The 16,750-nt window shown below is 41.9% G+C and overlaps 3 protein-coding genes, 1 long non-coding RNA gene and 3 other non-coding genes across 8 annotated transcripts in view; 1 reads left to right on the top strand and 6 right to left on the bottom strand.

The window, feature by feature from the left end:
- The window catches only part of LOC112149572, a 6,118-nt gene extending 1,705 nt beyond the window's left edge, over positions 1–4,413 (bottom strand). The window contains exons 1-2 of the mRNA XM_024277351.2: positions 4,284–4,413; positions 1,046–1,520 (exon numbers count right to left, since the gene is read on the bottom strand). Coding sequence (XP_024133119.1) covers positions 1,046–1,520; positions 4,284–4,341 — 533 coding nt within the window. The 5' untranslated portion in view covers positions 4,342–4,413. The remainder of the gene's footprint in view (positions 1–1,045; positions 1,521–4,283) is intronic.
- Positions 4,414–5,924: 1,511 nt separating this feature from the next.
- On the bottom strand, positions 5,925–13,496 carry kctd14 (potassium channel tetramerization domain containing 14). 2 transcript variants are annotated; one of them, XM_036214832.1, is made up of 4 exons: positions 9,643–10,204; positions 9,283–9,507; positions 9,076–9,210; positions 5,925–6,819 (listed from the first exon to the last, which is right to left on the bottom strand). In XM_036214832.1, exons 2-4 carry the CDS (start codon positions 9,448–9,450, stop codon positions 6,508–6,510), a joined length of 615 nt encoding a protein of 204 aa, XP_036070725.1. In that variant the 5' UTR covers positions 9,451–9,507; positions 9,643–10,204; the 3' UTR covers positions 5,925–6,507. The 2 variants fall into 2 exon arrangements, with proteins under 2 accessions (XP_036070725.1, XP_024132928.1); XM_024277160.2 differs by lacking the exon at positions 9,643–10,204 and adding an exon at positions 13,297–13,496 and having other exon boundaries at positions 5,930–6,819.
- A 145-nt stretch (positions 13,497–13,641) lies between these two features.
- On the bottom strand, positions 13,642–14,430 carry rps3 (ribosomal protein S3; the record flags this gene model as incomplete). The annotated part of the gene is given in 3 exon segments (XM_024277161.1): positions 13,642–13,713; positions 13,974–14,177; positions 14,247–14,430. Coding segments are annotated over 2 exon segments (384 nt in total), but the record flags the coding sequence as incomplete, so codon positions are not given.
- Positions 13,794–13,945, bottom strand: LOC112150045. The gene has a single exon (XR_002919889.1). It is a non-coding gene; the product is annotated as a small nucleolar RNA SNORD15 (small nucleolar RNA).
- LOC112149464 lies at positions 14,323–16,744 on the top strand. The gene is made up of 3 exons (XR_002919785.2): positions 14,323–14,462; positions 14,637–14,877; positions 14,966–16,744. It is a non-coding gene; the product is annotated as an uncharacterized LOC112149464 (long non-coding RNA).
- Positions 14,652–14,799, bottom strand: LOC112150044. Its single transcript, XR_002919888.1, has one exon. It is a non-coding gene; the product is annotated as a small nucleolar RNA SNORD15 (small nucleolar RNA).
- Positions 16,365–16,513, bottom strand: LOC112150043. The gene has a single exon (XR_002919887.1). It is a non-coding gene; the product is annotated as a small nucleolar RNA SNORD15 (small nucleolar RNA).
- Positions 16,745–16,750: the final 6 nt, after the last annotated feature.

Below are 16,750 nucleotides of genomic sequence, written 5' to 3'. Positions count from 1 at the left end.
CCACACAGAAAGGTCCCAGCCGGGATTCGAACCGGGGCCTTCTCGCTGTGAGGCAAGAGCGCTAACCACTGTGCCACCGTGCAGCCCGGACATTAATTCAATTAATTATAAAGACAAAAGTCCAGTTTTCCTTAAGAGGTCCACATAATTGTTTTTTTTTTAGGTCCACATAATTGTTTTTTTTTAAATAAGAGGTGTTAAACTCAATCACGCAGGGGGCCAAAATCCAAAACACACCTTAGGTAGCGGGCTGAACAGGAAACACCCAGCCAGCATGGCTAAGTTTGCCCCATATGGTTTTAAAGTGGCAGAAAATTGGGCCCCAAATGGGGGGTCCCTAGCATGCTACAGAAGAGCTCACTAGCATGCTACAGAAGAGCTCACTAGCATGCTGCAGAAGAGCTCGCTAGCATGCTGCAGAAGAGCTCGCTAGCATGCTGCAGAAGAGCTTGTTAGCATGCTACAGAAGAGCTCGCTAGCATGCTAGAGAAGAGCTTGTTAGCATGCTACAGAAGAGCTCGCTAGCATGCTAGAGAAGAGTTTGCTAGCATGCTACAGAAGAGCTTGCTAGCATGCTACAGAAGAGCTTGCTAGCATGCTGCAGAAGAGCTCGCTAGCATGCTGCAGAAGAGCTCGCTAGCATGCTACATAAGAGCTTGTTAGCATGCTACAGAAGAGCTCGCTAGCATGCTAGAGAAGAGCTTGTTAGCATGCTACAGAAGAGCTCGCTAGCATGCTAGAGAAGAGTTTGCTAGCATGCTACAGAAGAGCTTGCTAGCATGCTAGAGAAGAGCTTGCTAGCATGCTACAGAAGAGCTCGCTAGCATGCTGCAGAAGAGCTCGCTAGCATGCTACAGAGGAGCTCAGTAGCATGCTATAGAAGAACTTGCTAGCATGCTATAGAAGAACTTGCTAGCATGCTATAGAAGAGCTTGCTAGCCTGATCTGGCCCCTGGAGCTTCAAATTATTCAGAAATAATTCAGGTTTAATTAAATCATTATTTTTTTAATTGTTCATCATCTTTTCTTCTGTCGTATCTACAACCTGCTGTGATTGGTCGGCTCTGTCCCGTCTTCTGCTACCCAGCGCAGCTTAAAGCCGCCGCCTGAGTACTGCCTGCAGTGTCCTGCCTCGTAGAAGCTGGAGAGGATGCAGCTCAGGACGACCGTCCCCCCCGGCTTGACCTCCTTGATGTTGGAGGGCGAGCTGATGGCGAGGATGGACAGGTAGACCGTCGTGATGTCCTTCTCGTGCTTCAAGCAGACGTAGGAGCCCACGTCCGCCAGGACCAGGTCTCGGAGGACGAGGGAGCAGTTGGGGGCCACGGTCATGCGGTTGGCCTTGTCTGAAGTCCGGTTCACCTGCCCGTTGATCACCTCCTTGGAGAAACGCACCTGGCCGCTCCTGAAGAAGGTCCAGGTGATGGAGGAGCAGTCTGAGGAGGCGATGGAACACAACAAGAGGGCGTCCTCTCCAACTGTCTTGTACACAAAGACGGTGTTCTTGTCGCTCCTCACACCTGGAACATGCCGACATCAAGGATCGACTTTAGTTTGTTTCTCTGGAGAGAAAGCCTCACCCCGATTAGTGCGTGTGTAATTCTTGACTTGTAACTCATACAATACGTTTCGTGCACAAGTTCCAAATTTACGACCAATTTACACATGCATAACTTACAATTACAACAGCTTGAAACTAACTACACGCACAAATGGAGAAGTAGCTCGCACTGTTTAATGGGAGCGATGAGTCGATCAGACCTACACGGCTCTCTGGGGCAACAGTCCACTACGATTGTCCACACCCAGGAAGCGGAGCGGGACGTAGAGCTGATCCACTCTGTCCGCTCTCTGGATGTGGAGGAGGACCTCACACTCATGGAAGAGTCCCGCGGCAAAGGTGTATCTGGGAAAGCGTAGACGCAAAGGAGCGATGAGTCGGTCAGACCTACACGGCTCTCTGGGGCAACAGTCTGCTACGATTCTCCACACACAGGAAGCGGAGCGGGACGTAGAGCTGATCCACTCTGTCCGCTCTCTGGATGTGGAGGAGGACTTCAATGGGTCAAGATGCAGCGATGAGAATAGAGAAACTTCAGATGTTTTAAAAGCGCCTATTGTTCTGCCCCAGGAAAGTTTGTTCACGTTGTAGTTCAATAAAGTTTATTTTGAATCAAGCTTTATTGTCCATTGTCATAGAAACAGAGTTCGTTTAACGTACACACAACGTCTGCAGCTTTATTTTTTATTCCTTCACCTAAAATGTAAAGCAGTGACTGTAAGTGAGACGTGTTTATTGATTCTGTGTCATTTTTTTTTTTAAGTCTGTCTCTGTAGTTCTACTCCATTGTCAGCTAAATAAACAACAAGAACCACACACATAATTTTGATTTTTTATATTTACATCTGTTTAAGAAAGTTGGAAAACTATTTTTTTTAAGTTTTAGTTACAACTGAGTAACATTACATAGAACTGCAATGTCATTAGCAACAACATCATGAATACCAACAATTACCAAACATAAAGATATATAAAACAGCATATAAGACACTAAGCATAATAGTACACATAGACCTAAAAATAAATGACAACTTAACTTTTGTTAGGGTTCTCATGAAGTTTATATTTCTTAACAAAACGAAGTAATTTCAAGCCATCTTACTTTTTCATGACTGAAAATAGAAACAGCTCTATGTGAAAAGTATTAAAAAGTGATTTGGTTTTCAAAAACGTATTTTTGTGAATAAAAATCTTTCCTTGCAGTAGCAGGACATTAAGAACTATATTTTTCTGGTCTATTAGATTTCACCACAATGAATAAAACATTTTAAATTCCAAATGAACTGGAGCTGCAATTTTAGAAGAAACAAAACTCTTCCCAAAATGTTTATACACAGTTAAAGAATAAATGATCAACAGTCTTAATGTCATTTAAACAAAAACTACAGCCGCTCTCTTCAAAACCAAATCCATGTTTCAAAAATTCCTTGGGGAAAATGCCAAGTTTTCACCAGATATTATTCACAATCTGAGTTCAAAGTGGCTGATAAGAAAACTCTGATGACCCAGCATTCTAGCAGCATTTAAACGCATCACTTACACATGAATCTTGAAGACATAACAAGCAATTTGTGCATATTTTTTAAAGATTTGTGCGTATTGTTTTAAGCTGTTGTCATTTTAACCCAAGAAGACTCATGTTTCCCTAAAAATGAAATTATGTGGAAAAAAACCACAAACCAAGTTGACCACAGAAAACATTTTAAATATCTTTCTGTTACACTGATGTCACTATCAGTTCTTATGGGTTATTTGTGCATGATTTCATAATTATTTTACTTATGAACAAAATGTACACACAAATATGCACAAATCGAGGTGAGTCTATTTTCTCTTCATATAAAGAGTCTCTTATCAGATTCGTGCGTAAATTTTAATAATTTATGAGAGTTTCAAATTGATGTAATTTTAAGTTGTGCATGTGTAAATTGTAATTTTTTAATTGTGCACAAAATGTATTGTACAAGATACAGATCAAAAATCTTCTCTTCATATATTTCTAGAACTTAAGCTGCATTAAGAACACCAACCACCTATCAACCATTTAATTTGTTTAACAGTGAACATGAGTTTATTGGAATTCCAAATAATAAAAAAGAAAAATGTAAAAACGCTGCACGACAGATTGATTAGGATCAGATGTTAGAAACGAGTGTGACGTATTTATAAAATCACTTAAGAAAACAATAAAAATAAAGCTCACTCAAAATAAAACCAAGCTACCCTGGATGAAACTAAGACATTCTGAAACAAATGTAATGTTTATAGAACATTACAGAAATAACGCACTTTAAAAATAAGGATATAAAATATTTTTTTCTTAAATATGACTGAGAAACATTTAAAAAATTTTCACTAACTGAAGAAAAAGAGGAAAATTAAACAAAACATAAAAAAATTTTAGAAAAGAAAGTAAATGGAAACACTAGTATTAATCCACGAATAGATGCTTTCAATTGATTTTTTCACTGAATTATCAGTTGCTTTAACTCTAAAAATGTGAGAGTTTGTCCAATAAACTCATCAGAGAACATTTTCAGACAAAAAGGTCATCCAGAACAAAAGACTTGTTCGTTTTAGATATGTTGAAAGAACTCTGACCCCCATTCTCAATCAGTAAAGAGGATTTGAAGTCCAGCTGACTCAAGACATCATGTCTACATCCCTCCTGGTTTTTCCTGGAATCCTGCAGAACGGAGGAGAGAGGAGAAGGAAGTGTTACCTGAGAGCTGCAGGCTGAGGAGCAGCAGGACGCTCTTCAGGAGTTCTCCACCCGTCATGTTTGTCGTTTGTCCTCCACCACAGCTCGATCTGCTCTGCGGGCGCTCTCTAGAGACGTCTTGATTTCCTGAGACCGTTTCCTGCTTTGGCACTTGAAAAAAATCTGACACAGACTGTGTTTGAAGGACGAGATGAAGGTTTGTGTTCTGCTTTATGTCTAAAGACCTTCAGATTTTCCGCAGAATCTCTGATTTTTATGACTCATCTCTTCTGTTTTGTCTCTCTACATCTATAAGATCAGATTTCTGACACTGACATCACAAATTTCAAAGACTTCAAAAAAAAGTTTCAACATTTAAATCTATAAAAAAATGTTTGTAAATCATCATAGAATGTGCAGTTTAAACATTTTCCATTGAGGATCAAACTGTAAATATGTTTCCTCCTAAATAAATTACAGTTTTTCATTGTACCCCCCCCCCATCTCTCTGGGTGTGAATGAAGGTGTGAAAACATTTCTGCAACTTTCTGTGCTTTTCACAGAAACATGTTGGTGACTCTTTGAGCTTCCAGCCTGCAGATGTCAGGAGGTCAGAGGACAGAAAAAGACCTTTTTTCTCTGAACGAGCGTCTTGTTTTCTCACAGACGGTTAGAGATGCTGACAGAGTCCAGAAAGAGCAGGAAGAACAAGAACCAAAGAGGAGAGAAGAAGCTCGTTAATCCTCCAAACACGTCATGAGAATGAAGGTTTCCTCAGAGTGACTGTGATAGAGGAATGCTGACTCAGCACTACTTCTGTCAACATGAATAAAAAACAGTATAAAGTAGAGATGAATTTAACAGAAATCTCTTGGTTCTCGTGACTGAAGTTTCTGTTTGATGGTTCAGAAACTGAAACCTTTAATGTCATAAAAACAGACGATGTGATTTAAAGATGTGCTGAGTCAGCACTTTAATGGCTTTGTGAATAAAAGGGATTTATGCTGAGTCATTTATCACTAAATATGACCCCCCCCCATGCAAAAACCACAGAAGGAGATCACCTGAAGATGAATCAGGACTTTCAGGTTGATTCAATGAATTGAATTATTTATTTGACTTATGGATCCTTTTTCTCAGATTGAATTATTAGATTGTAAATTTCATGTTTTGTTAATCTCTCTAATTAATTAATACAACTTTTTTTTCATGTGTTTTTTTATTTGAATTACTTTTAATCTCTATTTTTCTCATCTCATCAAATCTATTTCAGGTACCATAGGATTCTGGAGAAGCTGAATGACAGCAAATGTTTGGATCTTACCAGTGACTGTATATGAGACCTGGACTGAGTGGTGTATCAAACAGGAAGTACCTGCTTGCTCCAAGAAACCAAAATCCCATAAACTTCTAAAGAGAAATAAGCAGCTGTTTCTCAGTCGTTCTATTGGTCAGAAAAAAACATTCTTGCTCTGATTTATTTCTTTTCCAGATTTTTTTCTTTAGTTCCACTTATAAACTGACCAATCAGATACCTCAAAAGTAGGCGGGGCCTGCTGGCGCCCTTGTCCAACGTGCAAAACGTTTGACAGATTTCATGTAGCCCGCTTTCAAGTGATAGCAGAGAAGAAGATCCTGAAAATTCACCAGAAATTCATGAAATGAAGGATTTTTTGTGTTAATCTTTATTGAAAATTCGAGTTATAACAGGACGTGCTCCCGGGGGCTCCATCTGCTGAATGAGGAATCCTGACCTTCAGGTTTTATCGTGGATGTGCAGACCGAGAGCGGAGCTCGCTCGGTGCCAGTGTCCTCTCCGCTGACCGACGGCGAGCGTCCCCTCTTGTTTTTCCCCGCGCTGATCACACAGGATGTGGTGGCGTGCCCTGCCCTGTTCTGCCGCCGCTCACCGTTTGCACCTTTCAGTTTCCCTTCAAGTGGTTGTTGGATTAGCGAACGCTGAGAGTCTGACGCAGGGCCGTGCCCCGAATCAGAATTTCCCCTGAAAGCTGTGAAAACTCTGAGCCGGCGTGACGGCAGCAGATGTTAGACATGGATCTGAAACTGAGGCTGATGCTGAGAAGCTGCAGGAAGGAAAGGAAGAGCTTCTTGAAGAACTCAAGACTCTGTTCAACATCGATATCAGTGAAAGATGCTCGTTTTTCTGTCCAGTGAAGATCTAAAAGTTCATTTTTAAGCACAAACGTTGTACTAATGGAGGTGGTTCTGAGGGACTGCAGTTCCCTCACCACCAGGTGAAGGTGAGTTTGTAGAAGAAGTCATAGCTCCTGGACAGGAACAGCCTCCCCGTGACGTGAGGTTCGATGCTCACTCTGTAGCCCTGACGCTCAATGTCCATCTTCACGCAGTCCAGCAGGTCTCTGACGGACGGCGCCGCCTTCCACGGCCCGAACGTCACCAACGAATCCTTGTCGGCCTCCAGGTTGTTTATGGCGTTGTCGTAGTAACCCAGATCCTCGTCCGTTCGCAGCACGCAGATCAGGATGGTGGAGTGGCGTGCGGCGATGGCCTCGGCTCTGGCGATGCGGATCAGCACCTGGAGGACAGAAGATGCAGAATCACCTGAGATTTCCATCGTTTCTGCTCTGCTTCAGTCTGTACGAGAGGAAAGAGAGATGCTCATAGAACCTCTCAGACCTCCTCGTGCCAAAGATGAGTTTGTTAGAGCTGGAGATGAATCTGGAACATCTGGCTAAAGCTACAGGGCTCCAGACCGAGATTTTTAAGTCTTTCAGAGTGAACTATATCCATATATATGATCATATATTACCTTTGGAACACTAAAAAACTAATTATTTATAAAATATTAGTTTTTTTTTACTAATTTTATACCCGGAAGTAAAACAACTCGATCTTTCGCTCCCTGAGGGTTCCACCCACTTCATGACGTCCTCCTAGAGCCGGCGTGTCACCCACGAAAAAATTAGGGGAATTTTTTTTATTGTTTCTTTAAATATTGATGCAGGCCCACATACAGAATGATGATGGCCAATGGGTTCAGTGAAATTCAGTCAAAAAATGCAAACAAAAGCAGATGAACATTTCAGGGTTTATTGAAATGATGACATAGAATCTCCGTATCGAAAATCCTCTTCGCTTTCATTCGGAACCGATTACCTTTCTGCCGTTGCTCAATAATCCACGATTAAACCAGTTCTCCCAATTTATCGCTCGCTTTTCCCACCAGGAAAGAGTCTGCTTCAATACTACACCAGGAAATAGTCTATTTCCGATCTCCACAAGGAAACAGTCTGCTCCCACTCTCCACCGGTAAATAGTCTGCTCCAGGTTTTTAGAGGATTACCGTATTTTCCGGACTACAAGTCTAACCGCTTGCTCTGGAGTCTGCAATCAGAAGCTACTTCAGCACCGGAGTATAAGTCGCAGTAGCTAAAAAATGCATAATGAAGAAGAAAAAAACATATATAAGTCGCTCCGGAGTATAAGTCTCACTTTTAAGAGAATAGTCCAACATTTATGAACAAATTCAACAAGCCCGACGTAACGTTGCATTTGACATCAAATGAGATTCATGAGTCAAATTCGAGTCCGCTGAATCTTTTGATGTGCGTCTAATTTAATGCTCAATGCTTGTCCAAAAATGTGTTCATAAACTAGACACTCCCATTTTGAACATAACTTCTTCTTCTGCGTTTCTGTCAGCTGACAGCAGTTGATACTGATACACAAACCTACAGTGCCCTCTAGTGGTTGTTATTGGGAAACAACCGCCAAAAGGCAACTGGTTTAAGTGGGGAAAATAACAAATATATGAGCCTATTTATGTCTAACAAAATCACATATAAGTCGCTCCTGAGTATAAGTCGCACCCTTGGAAAATCTATGAAAAAAGGCGCGACTTATAGTGCGGAAAATACAGTACTCAGAAATCCCAAAATGGATCAAAATACCCTTTTGGGATTCTTTGTAGAGAGGAATGAACAGTAAAATACACTTAAAATCTCAAAAAGTAGATTTTCATGGTATGGCCCCTTTAAAGTCCCATTTGATCCATCCCCTGGGGGAGTGGCGAGCTGCAGACACAGCTGTGTTGGGAACCAGGTGGTTTAACCCCCCCATCACATCCCAAAATGCTGAGTATCAAACAGGGAGGTATCAGGTCTCGTTTTTAGTCTTTGGTTTGACTTGAATGTGGATTTGAAGCCACAACGTTACATTCTCAGGGTGGACACCACTCCACCACTTGGCCATGGAGTCGGTTTTCCCTTGGTTAGTATCTGGAAGCAAACTCAGGAAGTAATTTAAGTTTCCTTGACATATTTCTGCAGCTCCGACCAGAGATGAACTTCACATTTTGATTAGACTTTGTGTCCTGAAAGAACGAATGGAAAAGGTAAGCAGAGGAGCTGAAGATGCTCCTCCCACTCTGACAGCTCCAGTCTTCACTAATGTTCTGCTGCATCATCGTCCAAAAACAGAACCTCTCCACTCAGTCTAATAGATCTCGTTTGGTGCAGAAAGTCAACGTTTTTTAAATCAGGAGAGGTTTGAATCCTGACTGAGGCTGCAGCATCACTCTGAAAAGAAGATCCTAAACGTTCACGAACTTCTGCTGATGCAGACCACAGGGAGATTGCAGCTTTTGGAGACCATCAACGATTAGAAAACAGTGAAAATGTCGTGATGTTTGTCTGATCTGTTCAGAGTTCAGGTAAATAAAGTCACTCCAGCCGCTCAGACAGGGACAGAAATCCACAAAACAGTCAGAGAAAACGTGGCTGTGACATCAGTCCATAACCCAGGACTGGGATCCTGGATGCGTGCGGCTCACCTCAATGTTTTCCTGGTAATGTGGGACTTTGGCGAGGAACTGCTGCCTCCCCACCAGCTCTCCAAACAGCGGAGGGGTCTCCTCCAGCCGCTTGATCAGCGGTTTGATGTCGTAGTGGACCGCCTCCTTATGAACCTGCAGGAACAAACAGACTCCATCAGGATCTGGACCCCCGCGTCCCTCAGAGACTCTGAGGAGGACTCGGACCTCCAGGATGTTGGCGGTGGGGAGCTGCTCCGACCTCAGGAACTCCAGGACGGCTCCGAAGTGGGAACCGTCGCGGTCGATGAAGTACCGCCCCTGAGGGTCGGTCCGCAGCCGGGGCTGTCCGCTGAACAGCTCTGCCAGCTTGGAGTTGGGGTGCTTTCTGAGCATGCTCAGTGAGGTGCTGAAGAAGTGACCCCCAACATTTAGGTGGACGACAGAAGAGAGCTAAAGAGGAGAAAACAGTGGAAGAGCTCAGAGAATGGCTCGATAATTTCTGGATTATTTGGAAACTCTTAGAGGACATTGATCCAAGTAGGTCAACCAATGAAGTTGAAACACCAGAAACCACATCCAGCTCACACGGCTCGTCTCGACTCCTGTGTGGTCAGAGGCTGCAGGAAGGGGAGTGTTTGTCACACAAGGGCTCTCTGGTCTCGTGTTGCACGTCTGTCTTCAGGACCCAAACCTTCCAAAGATCTGCTGATAACAGTCCTGAATGACCCAGTTTTACTGGAGCTTCACCCCCTCAGTCCCCTCGGTGCCCACTTCCTCTGGCTGCAGAACTCACCCACTACTGCCCTCCTTCACGCATGCATTTGTTTCACAAAGTTCTTGCACCACATTTCCTTTTCTAAGTCCTCAACAATTGTTCTCTTGAATTAGTGCTTCATCTCTGAGCCATTTAGAACCAGAATCCACAGAGATGCCCATCCTAGACAGATGTGAATCTATTCTAAATACTTTTTCCTACAGTGACCCTTCAGAAAGACGACCGGCAGAGCAACAATGCCAGCATTTCTGCAGCTCGGGTGCTGCAACAAACCAAAGAACTTATCTGTGAAGTTGCATCTCGAATTCTGCATCACTGACAAACACATGAGAGCGCACAACGCTGAAGTAGCTTCTGATTGCAGTCTCCAGAGCAAGCGGTTAGTCTTGCTATTTGACATTTTTTATCACCATTAGGACAATTACAAACTGATCCAGATTAAACTAAATTTATGGCATCACCAGAGATGTGAAAGCTGTAAGCTGAATGTGGCTGAAGATGATAGAGCTGATAGATGAAGATGCTGAAACTGATGGCTAGCTAAAAATTCTCAACCTCATAGATGAAAATGCTAAGACTAAAAGCTTGCTGACATATTAGCTAAATGGCCCAAAAATAAAAACCTGGAAAAATGACTAAATTAATCAAAACATTTAGCATTTTGTGAAAATAACGGCTAAACTTGCAAATTATCCTAAAAAAAGAACTGGAAAAATGTCTAAATTAGTCAAAACAGCAAAAAACGCTAAAACATTAGCAAAACTCCAAATTAACCTAAAAAACTAGAAAAATGTCTAAATCAGCCAAATAAGCTATTATAATGCTGAAATATCAGCTAAACTCCAAATTGTACTAAAAAAAAAAAAAAGAAAAAAAAAAACTGGGGAAATGTCTAAATTAGCCATAACAGCTAGCATACTGATAAAATATTAGCTAAATGCCAAATTAGCCTAAAAAACTTGAAAATGTCAGATTTGGCCAAAACAGCTAGCATAATGCTAAAATAAAAGCTAAACTCCAAATGATCCTAAAAACTCCGTAGCTGCTAACAGTTTTATAGTCTGAATGGTGTCTCTGGCTGAAAAGATGTGGAAGTTCACAAGTTTAGAAGTGCACAAAGCTTTTGAAGGATTTGAGCAATTTCTCATTAATTTACTTTGGGGCATATGTTCTCAATATTTCAAAAGCTATAAAGTTTATGAATACCAAAAATACAAGCAGTAATGTCCGTTTTGATTGCTGAAATCACTGAAAGTGTGATTGAGTTTTTATGCGCCAAAGAACGTACGGAAAGGAGCAGGAGAACCACTATAGTGTGAAATCTGTAAAACATTCACACAGTAATAAATGGAAACATTTCACTGTAATAAACACAAATATGTTCTCCTTAAATGCATACTTAGAAACTCTGAATCTGAAGCTAACTTCAGAGTTTATTTACTTTAATCCTTAAACTCACTAAAGTTCAGTTTCTGCATTAATGATTAATTTAACTCCTTCTGAACTTTATATTTAATAATGTATCAGGTTTTAAAAGAATAAGAGTTCGTGTGTCTATTTATGATTTAATTAATTGAATAGTTAACAAGTATATGTGGTTATATGTATTTATATTTTTTAAATCAATGTTTGATTTTACATGATTTTACATATCTGTGCATGTTTCATTTTTGTTTTGATTGCTTGAAATAATCTATTTCCAAATGCAAACATTAAGAACACGGTGTTATTTGCTCTCAGGTGGCAGCTGTTCAGTGTTCTAGAGTTTTCCTTGTATAAACACAGATGATGTTCCAGACCATCAAGTTCCCAGAAGTTTTTTTTTTTTTTTTTGAGTCTGCAAATACGCTGATGATCCACTGATTAAAGGCTAACAGAAAGAGAGGCTGCAGCTATGAGGTCCTCTTTATTTCTAACATTAGCTCAGGGTCACACGAGGACACAGAAGATTCTGATAAATAGTTTATTTTGCTCAAAGTGTTGGAGGGAAATGACCTTAAAGCATCGCTGGATGTGGTTTTCAATCTTTGTAGTGTCAACTTTCACAAATCTGCAGTCGAATAAAAAGACGTCACTAAAAACCTGAGAAAACTGGGTGATTATTTGCGTAGTTAACCTTTTCTTCCAAAGATCTTTCCTGGCAGCTTCTTCCTTTTTCTGCATTTTACATTTTAATCATTTTTATACATTGTGATATGTAAAAAAAAATATTAGCATTTCAATCCTAGTTTTGGTTTCATCTATTTCCAAAATGAGATTTTCCATCTACAATTGAAATGAACTTTTACTTAAACTTAGTAAATTAGAACAAAGTGGAATTTCGTTGAATGATTTCTACTTTGTCTTCAAGGCAATGAGATAATTTTTTGCTGTAAACTGTTTTCAGGCTCATTAGAACAGATTTTCAGAATAAAAGCTGCTCTACGAGGTGGACTAAAGTACATATATATGTATATATATATATTTATCTCTTTAATCTTTATTTTACATGAATATAAAAAGCAGGACAATGAAATCTCACAATAAAAAATAAATACAAATTTAGCTATAACACAAAGACATATTAAAAAATATATTAAAAAAAAATAAAAACGAGTAAACTTTATGAAAGAGACAAATATTTTTTTTTTCAATCCGTAACAACAATTTAAAACAAAAATCGATTACTTTTATACTTGTAAATACTTTTATAAGTAAGACAAATGTGTTTAAAAGTCAATGTAGGTGTGATCACAGTTATCTTTGCACTTAGGGTTTTCTTTTATTATTACATTTAAAGATCCATCTGACAGTTTTGGGAGATATTTTATCATCACAATAGATTTGTTGATTAAAATCCAAATGTTTACATTTATCAAACTTTTGAACACATATAATTATCTTGAAAAGTTTCATTGAAAATGAATTTATATTTTGTTTAAGTCAGTGGTATAGTCTCTAAGACCGTTTTTTATTTAAAGGTGAATAAAGTCACGCGCATGAACTACATCAGTGACAGTAAGCAGTCAGCCCAACTGAAGATTGATTTGAAGGATCGTTCGTGGTATTTATGTAACATTTTATTTAATTTAACTCAGTTTTGTTAAATAGATTTAAAAAACTCATGACAATAACAACCAAGTCTTTAAAATAACGTAAAAAATCATTAAAAACGGTAAGAAATGAGTTTGACACGCGGCAGTGAGAGCGGCTTTGGAGCGCCGCGCGGGCTGGAGCGCCCCCTGCTGGCACAAAGTCGCATCTGCCGGCGCGCGGTTTGTCAACAGTTCGGCTTCTGTCGGGAAATTCTCTTCATTTCTTTGTTTGCTGAACTCCGCAGTAAAAACCTGTCGGCGTTTGCTCGAAAACCTCGCGGAACGGCAGCGAGAAGCGTCACCGAACGAGCAGAAACGATTAGATACGATCTTTGCTCGGCGGAAACCGTTAAAAGTCCGAACGGAAACTATTTCACGTCGTCTTCTTACCGCGAGCGCAGTGGAAGCGGGTCTCTCCGAGGATTTGTAGTCCGGCAGACTCATGGCGACTTCATAAAAGCGGTGCAGGGGCTTCGTTAAAAGCAGGTGGAACGAAAGTTTTCACAGGTGGAGCGGAGTGGGCGTGGCCTCAGCACTACCCGGACCTGAGTTGCGTCACTCCAGCAGCGCCGCATTTATTCCAGTTTCAGGGAATTTATCTACACCTGTTCTGATCTCACCTGTCCTCACTGGTTTTCTTCAACAGGTGAATCTATTTTTCTCCTCCCACCTGAGCGTTTTCATCGTTTCATGGTTCTGCTCATTATGGGATGGAATAAAAAACGATACACTCAATGTATTTTCCAGGTTTTATTGGTTTTGTACACAAAAGTCACAGAGTCTCCATCCAGCTGAACGGTGACGGACCTGCGGAGCAGAAGATCCCACATTAAAACCAAAAACCAGACCCAGAACTTTGACAGAACCAAAACCCGTCTGGTCTGGACCCTTCTCAGACAAATGCCTCAGTGTCTTCAGGCAGAAAAGGCCTACTGTATTCTGATGACCTGAAACAGAACCACAGAACGTGGATCTGGACCAGGAGCCACCAGAACCAGGCAGGGCCGTGTTCCGACTCGTCATCGTCTCATCACTGAAGGGCTGACCGGACTCCTCTGAGCTCTTACCCTCCTATGCGGTGGGGACCGGGGCTCCCTGGGGCATGACGGGCACCTCGGGCTTGGCCCCCTTCTGCTCGGAGATGGGCGCGGTGGGGAGGCTCTCCTCTTTGGGCTCCACGATGCTGACGTGGTCGGGGAGGGGCTTCTTGGGGCCGATCTTGCCACTGGGGTCCCAGGGCAGCATGATCTTCACTTTGATGCCCAACACACCTGGAAACCCCGACGGTTAGGTGGCGTCTAAAGAAAGATGATGTCACAGGAGGGGCGGAGCTCGCTTACCCTGCCTCAGCAGGACGTGGCGGACGGCTGTGTCCACGTAGTAGTTGACAGGGTCTCCGCTGTGGATCATCAGGCCGTCCACGAACTTCATGGACTTGGCCCTCTGACCCCTCAGCTTACCGGACACAACGACCTCACAACCTTTGGCGCCGCTCTCCATGATGAACCTCAGAACGCCATAGCATGCCCTGTGGGAGGGGAGGAGCCACAACACGGGTAAATCTATCAGTGTTCAGAGGAGTTACAAAATAATCCAACTTTATTGTTAATTACAGATAAATCATCCGATATCAAGTCTGAACATCCAAATAATGAGAAATGTGCTTTTATTTTGAAACTAAATCATTACATATTTTTTTTCTAAATGATCAAATATTTTATCTCTTTCAGCCTCATTGTCTCAACCCTTCTCAGACAAATGCCTCAGCGTCTTCAGCTGAACGGACTCGCCGTGTTCTGACGACTCAGAACAGAACCACAGAACGTGGACCTGAACCAGCCACCAGAACCAGACAGAGACCTGATCCGACTCGTCATCGTCTCATCACTGAAGGGACTTCCTGAGCTTCTTTAGAGTAAACTGCAGGAGGTTATGTTTAAACCCCGCCCACAGATGACACCGTCTTAGCAGGTTTAGATACTTTTATGATTTTTATTTTTTTATATTGGATTGTTTACTTTTATTTTGGAAAAACAACATTGTGATGCTTTTATTACAGATTAGATGTTATCTTTACACCTGGGACCACATCACGACCAAGGGAAAGCAAGTCTCCTGATCCAGGATCCAGCTGGAGCAGTCACAGGAGGTGAGGTCAATGAATGGACCAACTGGAAGCGTTCATCAGATGGAGAACGGTCCAGTATGGAAGAAAAAAAGAGGCGGCGGCCTCTGTGTGCTCCTGAAGGTGGTGTCCATATTTACTGAGGGAGTTTACCGATGTTATGGCGGTCACTGTTTACAATCCTCTGGAACCGCAGCGTGACATCATCAAAATAAGAGCGCTCAGAGCTTTCACCACCTTCTAACATCATCTGCCTCAGAGACCTGCTGAACCATCATGATGCAGATCCAGCCTCAGGTCACAGAAACACAGGAGGTCAGGCTTTAAGCCACATGTTAGGAACAATGACGTTCCAGCATCTGTGGTTCTTAGAGGAGCGAGCAGAACTCAAGATACAAAAGGAGCTCAAACTCCAGGAGAACATCTTCAACCTCACAACTGAACTCCAGACATCCAGCCAGGTGAGGAGGAACTGATACCTGACAGGACCTTCTCAAGCAGAGTCCCAGTGCTGTGGACCAGAGTTTTTCAACCAGTGTGCTGCGGGAAATTGTTCTATAAACCCTCGTCAGGATATCAGCTCTGTGTTCATCAAAAAAAAGACCCTGATGAAACACATCGAGCACTTAGGATGAGACAAATCATAAAATACTATTTCTGTTTATTTGATTCTATTTAAGACATTTTGATAAGAATAACGGTACTGCAATCTGACTGTTTTTGAAAAGTCGCACCCCTTAAATTCTCTCCACCAATCATCCTTGGAGATTTGAGCAAAACGTCAGTCTGACCAATCAGACGAGGTCAACATCCTCACTTCCTGATGCCGACAAAGTTTCTCAGTTGAAACAAAAACAGAAGCTGAAGATCGTGTTTGGCACGGTTGCTTCCTACAGGATCTGTTGTCAGACCGTAAAAAAGTCCATAAAAATAATAAAGACACGATTCAGTTCAGCACCACTGATACCACTACAACTCCCATAATGCACCGGGTTAAATGACAGATCTTACTGCGCAACCTCCATGAATACTAATGGTTTCAAGGAAGAGTTTAATTTATTCCAACTGTAGTTCATCTTACCAGAAATTATTTTATTCTTTTTTGAATACTTCAGGAATGTCTTTATTTTATAATCAGTTCTCAGTGTCTGGTGGTCACAGCTCACCTCCTCACAGCCAGACCTCCCAGCAGCTTGTAGCGCAGAGACTCGGCCTGAGCGATGGCACACAGACCACGGGTGGCCACTTTCTCGGCATAGAGCTAAAGGAACACAAAAGACGTTACTGCACCTTCAGGTTCAGACAGAACCGACTTCAATGATGGTCCATCCACCCTTCTCAGACAAATGCCTCTTTGTCTTCCTGTTTGAAGGACTTCCTGATCTGAGGAGCTGCAGCAGACCCACAGAACGCGGATCTGAAGCAGAACCCACAGACCCAGATAAAGTCCTGCTCTGTCTCGTCATCGTATCATCACTGAAGGGGATTCACTGAAGCTGAATTCACACCGGACAAGATTCACACATCAAATTTACTGCTTAGCGTAGATCCTAAAATGTCCAGACGAATGTGGGAGGAGCTACCGCCAACGTTTTTCTGGACTTCATTTGTTGCCGCATCATGGAAAACATGGATGATGTTGAGCGAGTAGCTTGGGTTTATGTTTCGGACAGCTCTAAAGAGACACTGACAACCACGTCACTGTGTCCGGGTTCACCA

This window comes from Oryzias melastigma, linkage group LG13 (genome assembly GCF_002922805.2).
Source record: "Oryzias melastigma strain HK-1 linkage group LG13, ASM292280v2, whole genome shotgun sequence".
NCBI classification, from domain to species: Eukaryota; Metazoa; Chordata; class Actinopteri; order Beloniformes; family Adrianichthyidae; genus Oryzias; species Oryzias melastigma.
This window is presented reverse-complemented; position numbering and strand designations above follow the sequence as displayed.